The sequence below is a fragment of the Salvelinus sp. IW2-2015 genome, linkage group LG15 (assembly GCF_002910315.2).
Source record: "Salvelinus sp. IW2-2015 linkage group LG15, ASM291031v2, whole genome shotgun sequence".
Taxonomy (NCBI): Eukaryota; Metazoa; Chordata; class Actinopteri; order Salmoniformes; family Salmonidae; genus Salvelinus; species Salvelinus sp. IW2-2015.
The window spans coordinates 64,912,186-64,929,928 of record NC_036855.1 but is presented as its reverse complement, the minus strand read 5'-3'; the positions used below and the strand labels follow the sequence as shown (position 1 = coordinate 64,929,928).

The 17,743-nt window shown below is 43.7% G+C and overlaps 1 protein-coding gene across 1 annotated transcript; it reads left to right on the top strand.

Annotated features, from left to right (window-relative positions):
• The first annotated feature begins 6,590 nt into the window (after nucleotides 1–6,590).
• On the top strand, nucleotides 6,591–13,494 carry LOC111974832 (la-related protein 6). The gene is made up of 3 exons (XM_024002861.2): nucleotides 6,591–7,457; nucleotides 10,473–10,671; nucleotides 11,267–13,494. Exons 1-3 carry the CDS (start codon nucleotides 6,724–6,726, stop codon nucleotides 12,377–12,379), a joined length of 2,046 nt encoding a protein of 681 aa, XP_023858629.1. The 5' UTR covers nucleotides 6,591–6,723; the 3' UTR covers nucleotides 12,380–13,494.
• Nucleotides 13,495–17,743: the final 4,249 nt, after the last annotated feature.

The following is a 17,743-nucleotide window of genomic DNA, read 5'->3' as shown; positions in this document are numbered from 1 at the left end:
TCAGCTCCTTTCTGCCAGTAGCTGGCCATCCTGACATGGTGTAGGTGTACACTTTTGACAAGGTCACATCTTTCCTTGTCTCCTGTTTGATAACTGTGCTTGTGACCGGTAGTGCCTCGAGCTGAGCTGTATGGAAAATGTCCACTGCATCCACACTCCTTTGTCTTTCTTTTGTACAGGGCAGTCTGGATAATCCATCTGCATTTGTGTGGAGGGACGACGGCTTAAACTCAATGTCATACATATGACTGGCGAGGAACAAGGCGTATCGCTGTAACCTGGCTGCTGTCATTGCCAGAATGCCTTTCTTTGGACTGAAAATGGAAAGCAACGGCTGGTGATCCGTAACCAGCGTGAAACGCTTGCCATATAGGTATGCGTGGAATTTCTTGACGCCCCACACTAGCGCCAGTGCTTCTTTGTCGATTTGTGAGTAGTTTTTCTCTGCATCATTCAARGTTRGTGYCGCAAATGCAACTGGCCTCTCTGACCCYTCTTTCAGTGTGTGTGAAAGGACGGCCCCTAAGCCATAAGGGGACGCYTCACAAGCCAACTTCACTGGCAGTTCAGGGTCYTAATGCATCAGGACCTGTTCAGATGTGATGAGCCGTTRTGCCTCAAGAAATGCATTTTCACACTGTTRTGTCCACCGCCATGTCCTATTCTTTTCCAGGAGCTGATTTAGAGGCTGGAGTACTGCTGAAAGGTTTGGGAGMAATCTTCTGTAGTAATTGATCAGTCCCGCAAAAGATCTCACTTCTGTGATATTTTGTGGTCGTGGTGCRTGTACCACTGCCTCGATTTTGTCCTGTGTTTTGTGCAATCCATTGCGGTCAATTTCATGTCCACAGAAGACAATCTTGTCTTTGAAGAACTCACACTTCTGTAAGTTTACCTGTAGCCCCTACTCTTTCAGTCTTTTCAGGACTCTTCCAGGTTGCCAGGTGCTCTTAGTCAGTGCGTCTGTTATGATCATGTCATCCAGGATACACTGGGTTCCTGGGATTCCTTGCAAAATCTGGTCAATAGTTCGTTGCCAAATGGCTGGGGCCGATGCAATGCCAAAAACCAGGCGGTTATACCTGTATAGACCTTTGTGTGTGTTTATTGTCAGGTACTGTTTGGAGAACTCTTCAACCGGTAGCTGCAGGTAAGCCTGTTTCAGATCCATTTTACTGAAGTGTTTCCCACCAGCTAGTGCAGCAAAGATGTCCTCCAGACGTGGCAGGGGGTATTGGTCCACATGCAACATTGAATTCAGTTACCTTGAAGTCCCCACACATTCTAACAGACCCGTCTTTCTTCACAATAGGAACTATGGGTGTGGCCCATTCGCTTCTGTCCACTTTCGTCAGGATCCTGTACCTGCAAGCGATCGATTTCCGCTTCCACCTTTGGTCTCAGGGAGTATGGAACAGATCTGGCTTTGCAGAATTTTGGGGTTGCCGTCATCTCTCAGTACAAGTTTGCTGTGAAGCCTTTTACTGTTCCCATCTGATCACTGAACACTGTTGTATTTCTTCCACAAGTGTTCCAGTGTTTGGTCGGTGCCTTTCTCTTTGGACTGGAACGGTTGGAGCATTTTCAAGTCACACCAGTTCAGCTTATTTTTGAAAGCCATTCCTGCCAAATAATGGGGGGCCAGTTCCAGGCACCACATACAGCTGTAACTGCTGTGTTTGCCCCCCATACCGCACTCTGACCTGCAACGCCCCCATTGGGCTCAATCTCTCTCTCGAGTAGGTCTTCAGCACCACATTGTGTTCTTCAGCTTGATAGCCTTGAAGTGCTCATTGTAGACAGTAGTGGAAATTATAGACACTGCAGATCCTGTGTCCAGCTCCATTTTGAGGTTTTGCCTTCGATATCTGGTGTCACCCATATAGGCTACTGCTGGGAGAAGTCACGTGTTTAACTCCATTGTACCAATTAATCGTTCATCTGAATCACTGCCACTGTTCTCGCTAGTGCATTCACAGACCCTTTAATTTTCTCAGTTTTCCTGTTGTGACTGAATTTTGCTCTGCATGCCTCTTTGAATGTGCCCCCTTCTACTGCATTTGTGACAAATTTCGTCTTTGAAACGGCAGTCCTCTGCTCTGTGACCATCTCTGTCACACCTGTTGCATTTTTCAGCCACACGGGGGCGCTGTCGGCTGCGTGAAAACTTGTGCAGGGAAGTTTGTGATAGGTCAGTATTTCTTTTACTTTGCATCTCAAATGCATCTTTAGTCGCGATTTCCATAGTCACAGCAATTTAAACAGCCTTTGCAAACGTGAGATCTGATTCTGTGAGCAAACGTTTTTGGATGTGTTCATGTTTCAGACCACAAACAAATCTATCCTTAATGTGTCATTTAGGTTCTCTCCAACTGGCAATGTTCAGACAGTTTCTTCAACTCTGCTACATATGTACTAACACCCTCCCCCTCATTCTGATCTCTCTTGTGGAAACGAAAACGTTCCGCGATGAGGAGTGGTTTAGGTGATAGGTGATTTTGCAATATCTCCACAATCTCTGTGAATGTTTTATTTGAGGGCTTCAGAGGGGCAGTCAGATCTCTTAGCAAACTGTAKGTTTTTTTGCCAATTAAACTCAACAACGCTGGTACTCTCTTGTTATCAGCAATGTCGTTTGCAATGAAGTACTGTTCCAGTCGTCAATGTAAGTTGCCCAGTTTTCTTGCGTGTCATCAAACACATCTATTTTCCCGATGCTAGCCATTCTCTTTACCTCCCGCTCCACGGGTATTTGATCTGCCGCCTCGTTCTCGTCACTGCTTGCTAGCTGTTGTGCTACAGGGTCAAAATCTTCCTCTCTTCCTACGAGCTTTCGTGATGCACACTGCAGGTAATCATCCTCGTGGCCATTGTAGTGTCTTAGCTCTTATTACTTATTTATATAATAAGAAAGACTCTGAATACAAGAAATGGAACTGGAGCTTCACATTTACTAAAACGAGATAACATAGAACAACACTGCGCATAACCAAGGGTGCTCCATTCTTAAAGGGGACATCAGTAATTAACAGAACATAACACCTTGCCCAAACCGGCTGCGCGTGTGCGCCATCGTGCGCTATCGTGCATAAATGTATTTTGCCCCCCCACACCAAACGCGATCACGACACGCAGGTTAAAATATCAAAACAAACTCTGAACCAATGACATTAATTTTGGAACAGGTCGAAAAGCATTAAACATGTATGGTAATTTAGCTAGTTAGCTTGCACTTGCTAGCTAACGTTAATTTGTCCTACTTAGCTAGCTTGCTGTTGCTAGCTAATTTGTCCTGGGATATAAACATTGAGTTGTTATTTTACCTGAAATGCACAAGGATCTCTACTCCCACAATTAATCCACACATAAAACGGCCAACCGAATCGTTTCTAGTCATCTCTCCTCCTTCCAGGCTTTTTCATTGTTTAAATTATATGGTGATCGCATCTAAACTTTAATTGTATTACCACGACTACCGGCAAAACAGTTCGTCTTTCTATCACCCACGTGGGTATAACCAATGAGGAGATGGCACGTGGGTACCTGCTTCTATATACCAATGAGGAGATGGCACGTGGGTACCTGCTTCTATAAACCAATGAGGAGATGGGAGAGGCAGGACTTGGAGCGCGATCTGCGTCACATGCTGACCAGACCGGACAGCGTCGCAAAATAAATGTAGAAACCCATGTTATTCAATTATTGCACCCACACTGCTTGCGCGCGCCAACGAGCGTCTGCGACACCAAGGGCTAAAATAGATGTCGTTCCTATTTCTGACGCAGATCGCGCTGCAAGTCTTGCCTCTCCCATCTCCTCATTGGTTTATAGAAGCAGGTACCCACGTGCCATCTCCTCATTGGTTTATAGAAGCAGGTACCCACGTGCCATCTCCTCATTGGTTATACCCACGTGGGTGATAGAAAGARGAAAACTGTTTTGCCGGTAATACATTGAAAGTTTAGATGCGATCACCATATAATTTAAACGATGAAAAAGCCTGGAAGGAGGAGAGATGACTAGAAACGATTCGGTTGGCCGTTTTATATGTGGATTAATTTGTCGGAGTAGAGGACCTTGCCCATTTCAGGTAAAATAACAACTCAATGTTTATATCCCAGGACAAATTAGCTAGCAACAGCAAGCTAGCTAAATAGGACAAATTAACGTCAGCTAGCAAGGGCAAGCTAACTAGCTAAATTGCCATACATGTTTAATGCTTTTTGACCTGTCCCCAAATTAATGTCATTGGTTCAGAGTTTGTTTATATATTTTAACCTGCATGTCGTGATCGCGTTTGGTGTGGGGGGGCAAAATAAATGTATGCACAATAGCGCACGATGGCGCACGCGCGCAGCTGGTTTGGGCAAGGTGTCAGAAATAGGAACGACGTCTATTTTAGCCCTTGGTGTCGCAGACGCTCGTTGGCACGCGCAAGCAGTGTGGGTGCAATAATTGAATAACATGGATTTCTAAATTTATTTTGCAACGCTCACGCACGCGACGTGTCCGGTCTGGTCAGCATGTAACACAGATAATGGAATGCTCTGTATAAATGACAGTTCTTCCACAATTGACCTAGCTACTTCTGTTGTGACACAATGTCACTTTTGTAATAATACACAAAAAATTACACAAAAAATTATGGTCAGTATACTTCAGAGATAATTGTCCCACATCAAAGCATATAATTATGGTTCTGCAGTCAACCACTTCTGCAGGCATTTTATAAGGGCATGATGAAGTGGATTGTATGAATGTGATATATATCTCACAATTGCCAATAAAAAACATGCCGCTAAGACACAGGGATCAATGTAAATTGTCTGTCGTTATGTATTATGCATGGAGACTTGGCCAGTCAGAGCTCTCTGGGGTACAGCGGTCTATAAATATCTTGTCTGACTCAGAATGAGGGAGTGACGTGGAGCAGAAGTAAAATGCTGCACTCATCTGTAAATCGAAAAACATAAGATCTAGCATCCTTTAGGGAGTAATAGAATCCTGAATAAGACAAAAGAAAGAACCATTGTATTTTTTGTTGGCGATAAAACTAAGCAAACCCTTCAATATCAGTAGTGAGTTATATACTGTAGGTTACAGCACAGGGCATTTACAGACTGTGAACAATAGAGATTTTCTGTCAAAGAAAGGTGCTGGAGTCTGGCCCCACAGAGTCAGTTTGTTCCACATACAGTAATAGCTGACGTACATGTATGCATGGATGAGAAACACACACCTTCTGACAGTCACCTAGGACAGACTCACAATCACCAGGGCATGTATATTTACAAAGACATACATGCATATTTTCCTTCAACTTTACTCCAAACGTCTTTCATTCAAGGCAGGATTGCCCAATCATGTATCAGATGATTTTGTGAAAGATTGCATCACATTCACAAGCTCAAAAAGCAAAATGTTTCACAACGTTCCTAAGAATCTCATGACTACTGATTTATATACTTCCCTTCAGATTCTTCACAATTGGGACAAAGGATAAACACATATCAAATATAACTAAAGTGTAGATGGTAAATTTAAACCTTGTAAAAACAGAATAATAAAGCAAATGTTCAGCTTTTTCTATCCAGATGTCCAGAATGGACAAAATCATACATTTAAAATAAACCAACATATGTAAGATGCTTTGTAGTGACGATAAGGATTACAAATTAACACCCTTGTTGTTGAATGTTAAGTACAGGCGAATAGTGGTCACAATTGCATTCAGTCTGGACAAAGAGGAAATACCAGCTCTGCTCTGATCAAGAGAGGGGAGCTAATTTTAAATCAGCTCATTTTAACTCAGCTCAGTTTATAGCAATCAGCTTACTCCTGCCAAAGGTGTCCCTAATGGCAGCCTATTCCCTATGGGCCCTGGTTAATTGTAGTGCACTTTAAATGGAATATGGTGCCATTTGGGGTGCAACTCATGTCTCTATTGGGGCTGTTTCCTGCTGCAGACACCTGACAGATAAGCTGTTGAAGGGTTGTTTGGATCATCTTCCTGCAGGGCCATTATCTGATTGATGTCTGCTCCTGGCTTGTGGCACTGGGAGGTATGACACTGCCACTGTGGCTGCTGCAGCAGGACATGTGCTTCAGAGTATGAGTCAGTCCACCAGCTGTATAACTCTTGCCAACAGGGTGGAAAAAACATTAAGTAATCCCAGGCTTGGCAACAGTATTAGCAATGGTGTAGCAGTTGTGGTGTGGGTGATGGTTTAAGAGTCCATGTAGGATATGATACACACCTACAATTAAAAACAGTCAGCGAGTGTCATAAGCGCACTAAAGGTTTGGAGATAATAGATCATGAATTGGATCATTGGCATTACCAATGCCAAATCCTGACATCTTCAAATCTGTGTTAATAATTTTGTTGCAAAGGGCTACTTTTTTATAGGCCTACACATCATCTCATAGTAAAAGCCACTGCTGACAGTAATGCCTCATGACACTGTATACACTGGTGTCATTTATTTGTGTCCTTCCCCACAGCAAATCCCTCAACAACCCCTGCGGTCTAACGCTAAAAGCCTATTATCCAATTTGCAGGTTCAAAGAAATGGGTCGGCCTTCATGATTGGTGCATTGCAATTTCCCCAATTGCGGAACAGCACGTGTAATTTACACTTCTACTTCCCCCTATTTAGGACACGTGTGAAATAGCAGCCATTTCTTAACTAGAAATAGTGACAAAGGGAAAAATACACAAAAATGCAAGCATTGGTAAACGCATTTATCCGTTGTCTCTATTTTCTCCTCCCTCCCTCTTGGCTTCATCTTGGGGTTTGCTGGTGGGTTGGGGATGAGTGCGGAAAGATGACATGGCCCAATCCCAGAGCGCGTTTCAAAAGCAGAACGCTTCTTACATATCAGGAAGTAACGATACAAGACGGCTCCATCCTCTCGGTCTCCCCAGCTCCTAGCTGCGTCTCGCTAGCTGCTAGCTCCACGCCACCCCAGGGTTCTCCGTGGGGTAGAATTTGGGGGCTCTGGCAAGCTGTGGAGCGCATCTTCGGGGCTTCCTTGGCCATCCACCGGTGTGMGTGTGGGTGTCAAAAGCGTCGAGGTGTGTGTGCCCCGTATTCTTGCGACTTCAATTGTTGTATTACAGGGAATAAAGGCTTTCATGAAAACACTACCACTGGTGTAGCCGAGGAGGAAGTGAACGAACCGGGAGAAAACGCATTTATTTCGGGTAAAATGACGAGTGCCACCATGGAGTTTCAGAAACATGTCGAATCTGCATCAGGTTCGTCAGCGGGACGGGAAATCGATGAGGTGATAATTGTGGATCAACACCTGCAGGAGATGGGGACTCAAGTGATGATAACAGTGGCTATTCAGGCGGCAGACGACGAGGAACCAGAGGAGGTGTCCTCAAACAATCTCGATTTCCTTGGAGGCAGCTGTAGTGAAGACGAATTTGGAAGACATGATAAATCCAGGTAAATGCTTTGTCTTGTAATGGCATGTGTCTGTTGTATCCGACCTTTTTAACGTTCTGATTTGATTGTTTGTTATTGGAATGAACCTTATGTATGCAAAAATACTGTAATACTTTCGCTTTTTTTGTCGTTATTTTAATGTGAACTTCAATTCCACAGTGAAGAGTTATGGTAATTGCCAGACAGCTTCTAACCACCTGTGGACGGGCATTGTAATCCCATTGACGTAAAAGACAGAGGCCGATTTGGATGGCACCTTTACACTCATTGCTCTAATTCCCCTGCGTCATCCCCTGCTTTTTCAACCTGGACTCGCTGCAACCTAGACTCAGACGTAACATAGTGTAACCGCCCTGGGTTTATAAGCGCGGATATCGACTCTGCCGCTCGAGCATGCTTTTGGGTCACAGTCGATAGCACGCTGGACTTCGGGCTAAAAGGTCGAGGGTTCGAGGCCTGCTCCATTACAATAGTAAGTGTAAATCCGGGACATTCCAAATAGGTTGGGGTGTTACATTTCGTATGGTGCAGTATGTATTAATTTGTGGATGTCCATCCATTTTGTATGATATGTTAGGAATTGCAAAATGTGACATGTTACGAATTCCACACTTATATATATTTTTTACACATTGTTGTGGTTAATGTTAGCTAGGTTAGAGAACACATTTGTGTTGTAGACCCTGACCCCCCCCCCCCKAAAAAAAWTTGAGGTCCTGATTAAATGACAAGTAGAATCACGTCTGCTTGTACTGGGGTTACAATGCAAATGTGTACTGTTGGGGTACTCAAGGACTGGCGTTGAGAAACARTGGGTTAAAGGGGAAGGGTTATCAAAGTAGTAAGTAGTTGCTAAAGTTGTCAGTGATAATTCTAACACGCAACCTTTGGGTTGCTAGAGATTTGTCGACTAACCACCCTACTTTCGTTTTTGCCTTAAAACCTCTTTGGGCTAAGGGGRGGTATTTTCACATCCGGATGAAAAGCGTACCCAAAGTAAACTGCCTGTTTCTCAGGCCCATAAGCTAGGATATGCATATAATTGTAAGATTTAGATAGYAAACACTTTAAAGTTACTAAAACTGTTAAAATCATGTCTGTGTATAACAGCACTTATTTGGCAGCCGAAACCCCGAGGACAAACCATCCAGGAAGTTTTGTTTGTTTGAGATGACTGTTTTCAATTGGTTTTCTTTGGGATACTAGATTTGAGGCATCTGGTTGCAGTTCCTATGGCTTCCACTAGATGTCAACAGTCTTTAGAAATTGGTTGATGTTTTTCCTTTGAGWAATTAAGAAGTAGCCCTTTCCTTTCTGGGTGTCAAGCCAAGTGGACTGTTTGGGGCGCGCGACCTGGAACTCGCTCCACTTTCATTTAATCCGCTATTGAACACAGTATATTCCGTCTTAAATTATATCGATTATTTACGTTTTAAAATACCTGAAGTTGGATTAGGTAAATTGTTTGGACCAATTTTACAGTTAACTTATTAGATCATTTGTAGTCATGTTGGGCGAGTTGGAACCGGTGTTTTTATGAATCAAACGCGCCAAATAAATTGACATTTTGGGGATATAACTATGGAATTTAATGCACAAAATGACCATTTGTGACGTTTATGTGCCATTTTGGAGTGCCAACAGAAGATCTTCAAAGGTAAGGCATGAATTATATTGTTATTTCTGAGTTGTCGCGCCTGACGGGTTGAAATATGATTGTCATGTGTTTGTATGATGAGGTGCTGTCCTCAGATAATTGCAAGGTTGGCTTTCGCCACACGGTGGCTGGATTAACAAGAAGTTAAGCATTATTTTGGTGTATTGCACTAGTGATTTTATGAAAGTGAAATATTTCTATTTGAATTTCGTGCTCTGCAATTTCACCAGATGTTGTCGAAACGTTSCGCTAGGGGAACCTCTAGCCGTAACAGGTTATAACTAACCTGTCTTAACCATACGAAATGTATCATACTAAATTGAGTGTTCTGATTTAATTTACTATGTTATGTCTAGTCTGAGACCAGGCTGGCTATTTTTGCCCTTGTAAATCCCTGTGACTGAGTGCTAATGTATGGCTATGTGGTTGGTATGTTTAATTTGGGTAGTCTGAAATAAATTCATATTCTTAGCCAGGTCAGCCAATACATCATAGTCAGTCTTGCGGTGTTCCTCACTTGCAACAATGTTGCACTTGTTTAGGGGAATGGGGGAAAATATATATTTTTTCACATGGTACTTTTGTTACCAGTGAACTACTCATTGATGCTCTTTGACCAGCTTATTATTGTGGCAGGAGAAAATTGCAGAGGATGACAAATAATTGGTCCCTTTACAGTGGTGTGTGTGGGGGAGGTGTTGCGCGCCCACATATTTTGTTGTCGAAGGGCTTCCCCTGACTAACACAGTGGGTTGGATGCTGCAATCATTACGTTGTCTGGGGTATTCGACTAGTGTCTTGCCTAGCCTGCGGGATGGGATCGCTGTGTGAGGATGACTCATCCACACAGTAATGTCATTCAGACCTTCACTCTTATTGCAGCTGGCAATGCTGGCCTGGCATACCTGTGCAAATTTTAAAGCCCTCTGTCAATAGAGCTTTGATTAAATCTTTGTTTTGGTGTGGCAGGCAGTAAATGACTGCATTGTTTGATTTTGAAGTCTGGCTGATATGGTAAATAGCCCTGTCCCTGTGTGGGAGGCATGTAGTGWATGGCGATGACTCTGCACTCTTCAGATGGAGAGGTCTTAGCAATTTCTGTTCATGTTGGCGGGACACCCTYTGGTGTTGCGGTTCTGGCAGAGAGCAGTGTGACGGTCACACTGGTTAGGCAGCCTGTCACTACTGTCACAGGAAGAATCTGAAAATGACATCTGAGGAAAGAGTCAAGATGGCAGATCTCCAGCATGTTGCCATGGGTAATGGCTGAGGCTGTTTTGATCAGTTCTCCTGCCAAATCGGTTAAGCTCCTGCCTTGTGTCTCTGTGAACTGGCATGTTATCCATTTTCTTTCTCAGTGGCGCTGGCACGAGTGGCGGTGAGCTGGAGGAGGAGAGCTGGCAGCCCCCAGACCCAGAGCTGACCCAGAAGCTGGTGGCCCAGATCGAGTACTACCTGTCGGATGAGAACCTGGAACACGATGCCTTCCTGCTCAAACACGTCCGACGCAACAAGCTGGGCTTCGTCAGTGTCAAACTGCTCACCTCCTTCAAGAAGGTAACGTTTGGTGTTTTGATATTGAAATATCAATTGAATTCCCTGGAGGCTCATATAACTGAATGCAACAGCTGTTCCTAGTGTCAATATGGCAAGCTGTTGGGGCTAGGAAGTGCATTCTCACATGAGTTGGCGGCGGGAGCATCTGGTGTGAATGAGGCTCATACATGCTCATTGATTTTGGCTGTTTCCTTTATCAGTTTACACTTCTAAGAAAAATATCTGTTTTTCTCCTCTACTGGTTTAATTTCTAATGTTCACAGCTGCATGAATACTGTCAATGTTTTTTTTCTTTCTAAGAGGAACTAACAATAACAGCAATATTTGTTGTCAACAAAAATGTTTGAATTTAGGAACTGTTAAACAACAATTCTATAGTAGCCAGTAACCTGATTTGCCTTTTGATAGCGTTGCTTACATAGAAATAATCTCATTCTAGATCTGTGGCTGCTTATGTTATCATACTGCCATCAGAACAATGGCTTTTTAGTTTTCAGGATGTATGATAAAACAAAGGAAGTTCTCATACAGGATGCTGCCTGTAAAAGTACTGACTTTCGCTTCCGATTATCTCTAACAGTTATTTTCCTCCCAGGTGAAGCACTTGACGCGAGACTGGAGAACAACTGCATATGCTCTGCGCCACTCGACAATACTTGAGCTAAACGATGAGGGACGCAAAGTGCGTCGCAGATCAACCGTGCCCGTGTTTGCCAGCGAGTCTCTGCCAAGCCGCATGCTGCTACTCAGRGAGCTGCAGAGCTGGCCAGAGCTGGGTGTGGCGATGGAGGGTGGGGCTGGRGATGGGCGTGATGGCGGCGCTACCCAACAGGAACAACTGATGAAGCTGCTGCTGAAAGCGTTTGGAACATATGGAGCCATTGCCTCTGTGAGGGTGCTGAAGCCTGGCAAGGACCTGCCAGCCGACCTGAAGAAGCTGAGTGGCCGCTACACYCAGCTGGGCACTGAGGAGTGTGCCATCGTGGAGTATGAGGAGGTGGAGGCTGCAGTCAAAGCCAACGAGGCTGTGGGCAGTGAGGAGGGGACAGGGTCTCTGGGGTTGAAGGTGGTCCTGATCGGRACCAAGCCTCCCAAGAAGAAGGTCCCCAAAGGTCAGCGCGAGGAGGGAGTAGGAGGAATGAGGAAGAGCCACTCACTCAACAGTCGGGTACGGGAGCTCCAGTATCTCGACGACTCTGCCTGTAGCTCCTCAGAGACTGAGAGCAACCCCACCTCCCCCAGACTGSCCCGCAAATCCCGCTCTGTCAATAAGCTAAGTCCCACTGGAGGGGGTGCCACCTTCCAGAACAATCACCTGAGCCCAGCTGTGTCCCCACGCACCAGCCCCTGGTCGAGCCCCCGGGCCAGCCCATGCTCCCAACGCAAGTCTCCCCACTCCCATAAGTCTCCTTTGGCCAGTGAGGGCAGACTGAGCCCTGAGGCTGGGCGACGTTGGGCGGACTACTCCTCAGACAGCAGCCTGACGCCGTCCGGTAGCCCCTGGGTCCAGAGGCGCAGGCAGGTMGCCTCCCAGGAGAGCAGCCCAGTAGGGAGCCCCATGCTGGGTCGAAAGATCCAGGGGGCAGACGGGCTTCCGCCCGGTGTAATGCGACTACCGCGTGGGCCTGATGGAACACGTGGTTTTCACTGTGGTGTGTCCATTGGTGTTGCTGAGATGGGAGAGAAGACTGCTTCTACCCAAACCTGACACTCGGACCCCCCCTATGCCCCCAGTTCTAAAGCAGTACAGTAATGAGATTTGGCCCAGTCCTTTGGCCACTACATTGACATTCTTCATCCCCCGCCCCACATTTGAATGATCGTAGATTTGTTCTGTTATAGTTTAGAGTTTAGAGTTTATAGAGTTTTGTCAGTCTTTGTTATACTTTTATACAATATTTTGTTTAAAAACATGGTGATGCCTAATTTATGAATATTTAAGATACATTTGAGTTTATGAAATTCAAAGTTGAGTACTGTATTTGACACCAGAGTAATGGTATTTGTCACCTCCATTGCCATCTGAGGAGTTGTGCATGGGGTGGGCGGAGATGTACTCCGGTAATCGTATTTGACTTTTTTATTGGAAAGTTTCCAGTGTCCTCAGTCTTAAAGTATGTGTGTAAAATCTCATAACATATTGTATGGATGGTGTGAACAGTGGTATGGGCACATGGCGTGGATATCGCCATATGCGTCTATTGTGAGTATCAATGTTATTTGCTCCTTAAACTGTGGCCATACTTTCCCTGCCAGAAGGTTGAACAGTTATCACATGGACTACTTTTTTATTTTGCCTTTTTAATTTAATTATGTTTCCTGGATGCCTAACTTGCTTCCACTCCTAGCTCTGCAAAAATTTAAAATACTGGATGGCTGGAATCTGTTTATCAGTGTATAGCCTCTGCCGAGTCCCCAACAACTGGATGTTCTGGTTTCCAGGGGAAATGGAAAGAGCCTGTGACACGACTTCCGCTTTTGGACGTTAACAAGATGCCACTTCATCTTAACTCCTCCTCATTTACTGGATTGGTTGAACAGTGTAGAAGAGAAACTCCCCTGACACTTATTTTTATTTAAAAAAATTATTTAAATTGTTTCTTGTCAAGACCAGTATGTAGGGGATCTGGTTTCAGGCGTTGCTTTTACGCCTGCTACGTTGGGTTAATCAGTGTAGCATGCTGGTAGTGGGGTATATGAGGGATGCAATGTTCAGGTTTGAGTGCAAAATGCAGATGCTCTTGAATGCTTGCCTTGACATCTGAGCTGGGGTAATGTGCAGTGCATTTTCTTTATTGTACAAAATAAATCACTAAAATTGCATTTGGCTTGTGGCAACATTTTAATTTCCTTTCGATTAGGAACACAGGCTGAATTGGATTGATGCCCCTTCCTAACGCAAGGTCAAGTGTTTATTAGCTTACACGATTGTGCAAGATTTAAATGAATACTCTAATCACATGCAAAAGACTGACAAGTGGCTTATTGGCTACATTCCACAATGATCCACCATTATCACATGAGATTGACTGCACAGATGAGAAGCGCATGAGCTGGAAGAAAGCGTGGATGTTAGTATCAATACCAGCGTTCACTGCAAAATTGGGTAACAAATTTACAGATTTCAGTCAGACTTGATAACACAGGCTACTATTCAGGTCTGTTACATAGCTGGATCTAATTGGTATTGCTTTCAAATGTTCCTTAGCAACCATAAAGGTCTGAAGCAAATCCAGTATCTCGCTGAGATGCTATGAAATCAGATGTGTGATCCAGCTTCATCAGGTTACAGATACTACATGTATCAACTTATTACTGTATGACTATTGGAAGTCAGAACTAGTGATAAAAAGATTTAACAGTTCATATAAGAAAATCAATCAATTGAAATACATTCATTAGGCCCAAATGTATGGATTTCACGCGATTGGGAATACAGATATGCATCTGGTCACAGAACTTAACATTTTTAAGTAGGGGCGTGGATCAGAAAACCAGTCCGTATCTGGTGTGACCATTTTCCTCATGCAGCGAGACCCATCTCCTTCACGTACAGCTGATCAGGCTGATTGTGGCCTGTGGAATATTGTCCCAATCCTCTTCAATGGCTGTGTGAAATTGCTGTATATTGGCGGGAATTTGAACACGCTGTCGTACACGTCAATCCAGAGCATCCCAAACATGCTCAATGGTATGCATTCCATGGAAGAATTGGGACATTTTCAGCTTCCAGGAATTGTGTACCTCCCAGACAGTTTACCTAAACCCTTTAATTGATTCATCTAGGTTAATTCTGAAATCCATCTATATAAGACAAATAACCTTCAATAATAACCTTCACCCTCCCCACTGCCGCACCTCACATAGAGAATTAACTATCATATACAGAGGTACCATACTCTAATTCTTTTCTTCACATTGCCAAAACCTCATCTGGTCAGCTTGATGAACCAAACTACCCAATAATCCCTCTATGTAGCCTAACTCACAATCACACTTTTTGTTTACTGAGTATATTATGTACAATTATAATTCATATACTTGGCTTAACTGATTGAACAAACGTTTTGTACTTATATTTGTGGTGTGGTTCACATATAAGCTCTTTTGGGCTTCTAACCTCACCTGCACACCATTTTTAGCAGTTTTTATCAGTACTGTTTTGTCTTTCGCTTTTCTTTGGTGCGAATAAATAAAACCTAAAACCTACAGATCCTTGCGACATGGGTCGGTGCATTATGCTGAAACATGAGTTGGTGGCAGATGAATGGTACGACAATGGGCCTCAGGATCTCTTTATGGGATCTCTGTGCATTCAAATTGTCATTGGTAAAATGCAATTGTGTTGTCTGGCCATTCCATAACTCCACCACCATGAGGCACTCTGTTCACAACGTTGACATCAGTAAACCGCTGGCCCACACAACGCTATACATGTGGTCTGCGGTTGAGGCCTATTGGACGTACTTCCAAATTCTATAAAATTACATTGGAGACGGCTTATGGTAGGATGTCTTGCTCCCAGACAGACTAAATAACTTATTTTCTCGCTTTGAGGACAATACAGTGCCACTGACACGGCCCGCTACCAAAACCTGCGGACTCTCCTTCACTGCACCCGACGTGAGTAAAACATTTAAACGTGTTAACCCTCGCAAGGCTGCAGACCCAGACGGCATCCCCAGCCGTGTCCTCAGAGCATGCGCAGACCAGCTGGCTGGTGTGTTTACGGACATATTCAATCAACCCTTATCCCAGTCTGCTGTTCCCACATGCTTCAAGAGGGCCACCATTGTTCCTGTTCCCAAGAAAGCTAAGGTAACTGAGCTAAACGACTACCGCCCTGTAGCACTCACTTCCGTCATCATGAAGTGCTTTGAGAGACTAGTCAAGGACCATATCACCTCCACCCTACCTGACACCGTAGACCCACTCNCCCCCAGTTCTAAAGCAGTACAGTAATGAGATTTGGCCCAGTCCTTTGGCCACTACATTGACATTCTTCATCCCCCGCCCCACATTTGAATGGTCGTAGATTTGTTCTGTTTAATAGTAGTTTGGAGTTTTGCCTGTCTTTGTTATACTTTTATACAATATTTTGTTTAAAAACATGGTGATGCCTAATTTATGAATATTTAAGATACATTTTGAGTTTATTAAATTCAAAGTTGAGTACTGTATTTGACACGAGTAATGGTATGTCACCTCCCATTGCTATCTACGGTGTTGAGCATGGGGCGGGGCAGAGATTTACATCAGTAACCCTATTTAACTTTTTTATTGGAAAGCTTCCAGTGTGTAAAGTCTCATTTTGTATGGATGGTGTGAACAGTGGTATGGGCACATGGCGTGGATATAGCCATATGCCTTTTGCTATATTTGTCTATTGTGAGTATCAATGTTATTTGCTCCTTAAACTGTGGCCATACTTTCCCTGCCAGAAGGTTGAACAGTTATCACATGGACTATTTTATTTTTCCTTTTTTAATTTTTTATATTTTTTCCTGGATGCCTAACTTAAGCTTCCAAAGTAGGGGTTACTCTCCTAGCTCTGCAAAAAATGAAAAATACTGGATGGGGGGGGGACGGGGGACTCTTCCTTGGCTGGAATCTGTTTCTGTCAGTCTGTAGCCTCTGCCGAGTCCCCAACAACCTGGTTTTCAGGGGAAATGCAAAGAGCCTGACCAGACTTCCGCTTTTGGACGTTATCAAGACACAACTCCATCTTAACTCCTCCTCATTTACTGGATTGGTTGAACAGTGTAGAAGAGAACCTCCCCTGACACTTATTTATTTTTCTCGTCAAGACCAGTATGTAGGGGATCTGGTTTCAGGTGTTACTTTTACGCCTGCTATGTCGGGTTAATCAGTGTGTAGCATGCTGATAGTGGGGTATATGAGGGATGCAATGTTCAGGTTTGAGTGTGCAAAATGCAGATGCTCTTGAACTCTTGACATTTGAGCTGGGGTAATGTGCGTTTTCTTTATTYTACAAAATAAATCACAAATTGCATTTGGCTTGTGGCAACATTTTCATTTACATTTGATTAGGAACATAGGCCAATTCGGCCTAACGCAAGGTCAAGTGTTTTAGTTTACACGATTGATTGTGCAAGATGGAAATTAATACCCTAATCACATGCACAAGACAAGTGGCTTATTGGCGGCATTCCACAATGATCCACCATTATCGCACAGATGAAGAAGAGTGGACGTTAGTATCAATACCAGCCTTCTCTGCAAAGTTGGGTAAAACATTTACAGATTGCAGTCAGATTTGATAAGCTATTATTCAGGTCTATTACATAGCTGGATCTAATTGGTATTACTGTGAAATTGCTTTCAAATGTTCCTTAGCAACCACAAAGGTCTGAGGCAAATCCAGTATCTCATGCTGAGATGCTATGAAATCAGAAGATGTGTGATCCAGCTTTCAGGATACAGATACTACATGTATCAACTTATTAATTACTGTATGACTTGGAAGTTTGAACTACTGAGTTACAGTTCATATAAGAAAATCAGTCCACTGAAATTCATTAGGCCCTAATGTATGGATTTCACGTGACTGGGAATACAGATATGCATCTGGTTACAATTAAAAAAAAATAATAATAATAAAAAAAAAGAATTTAGTAGGGGCGTGGATCATAGAACCAGTCAGTATCTGATGTGACCACCATTTTCCTCATGCATAGAGTTGATTAGGCTGTTGATTGTGGAATATTGTCCCAATCCTCTTCAAGGCTGTGCAAAATTGCTGTATATTGGCGGGAATTTCAACACGCTGTTGTACACGTCGATCCAGAGCATCCCAAACATGCCCAATGGGTGACATGTCTGAGTATGCATGCCATGGAAGAAATGGGACATTTTCATCTTCCAGGAATTGTGTACCTCCCATACAGTTTACCTAAACCCTTCAATGGATTCTTCCAGGTTAATTCTGACATCCATCTATATAACACAAGACACTGCAATAACCTTCACCCTCCCCACTGCCGCACCTCAGTTAATTCTCTATCGGATACAGAGGTACCATACTCTGGAATTCCAATCTTCACATTGCCAA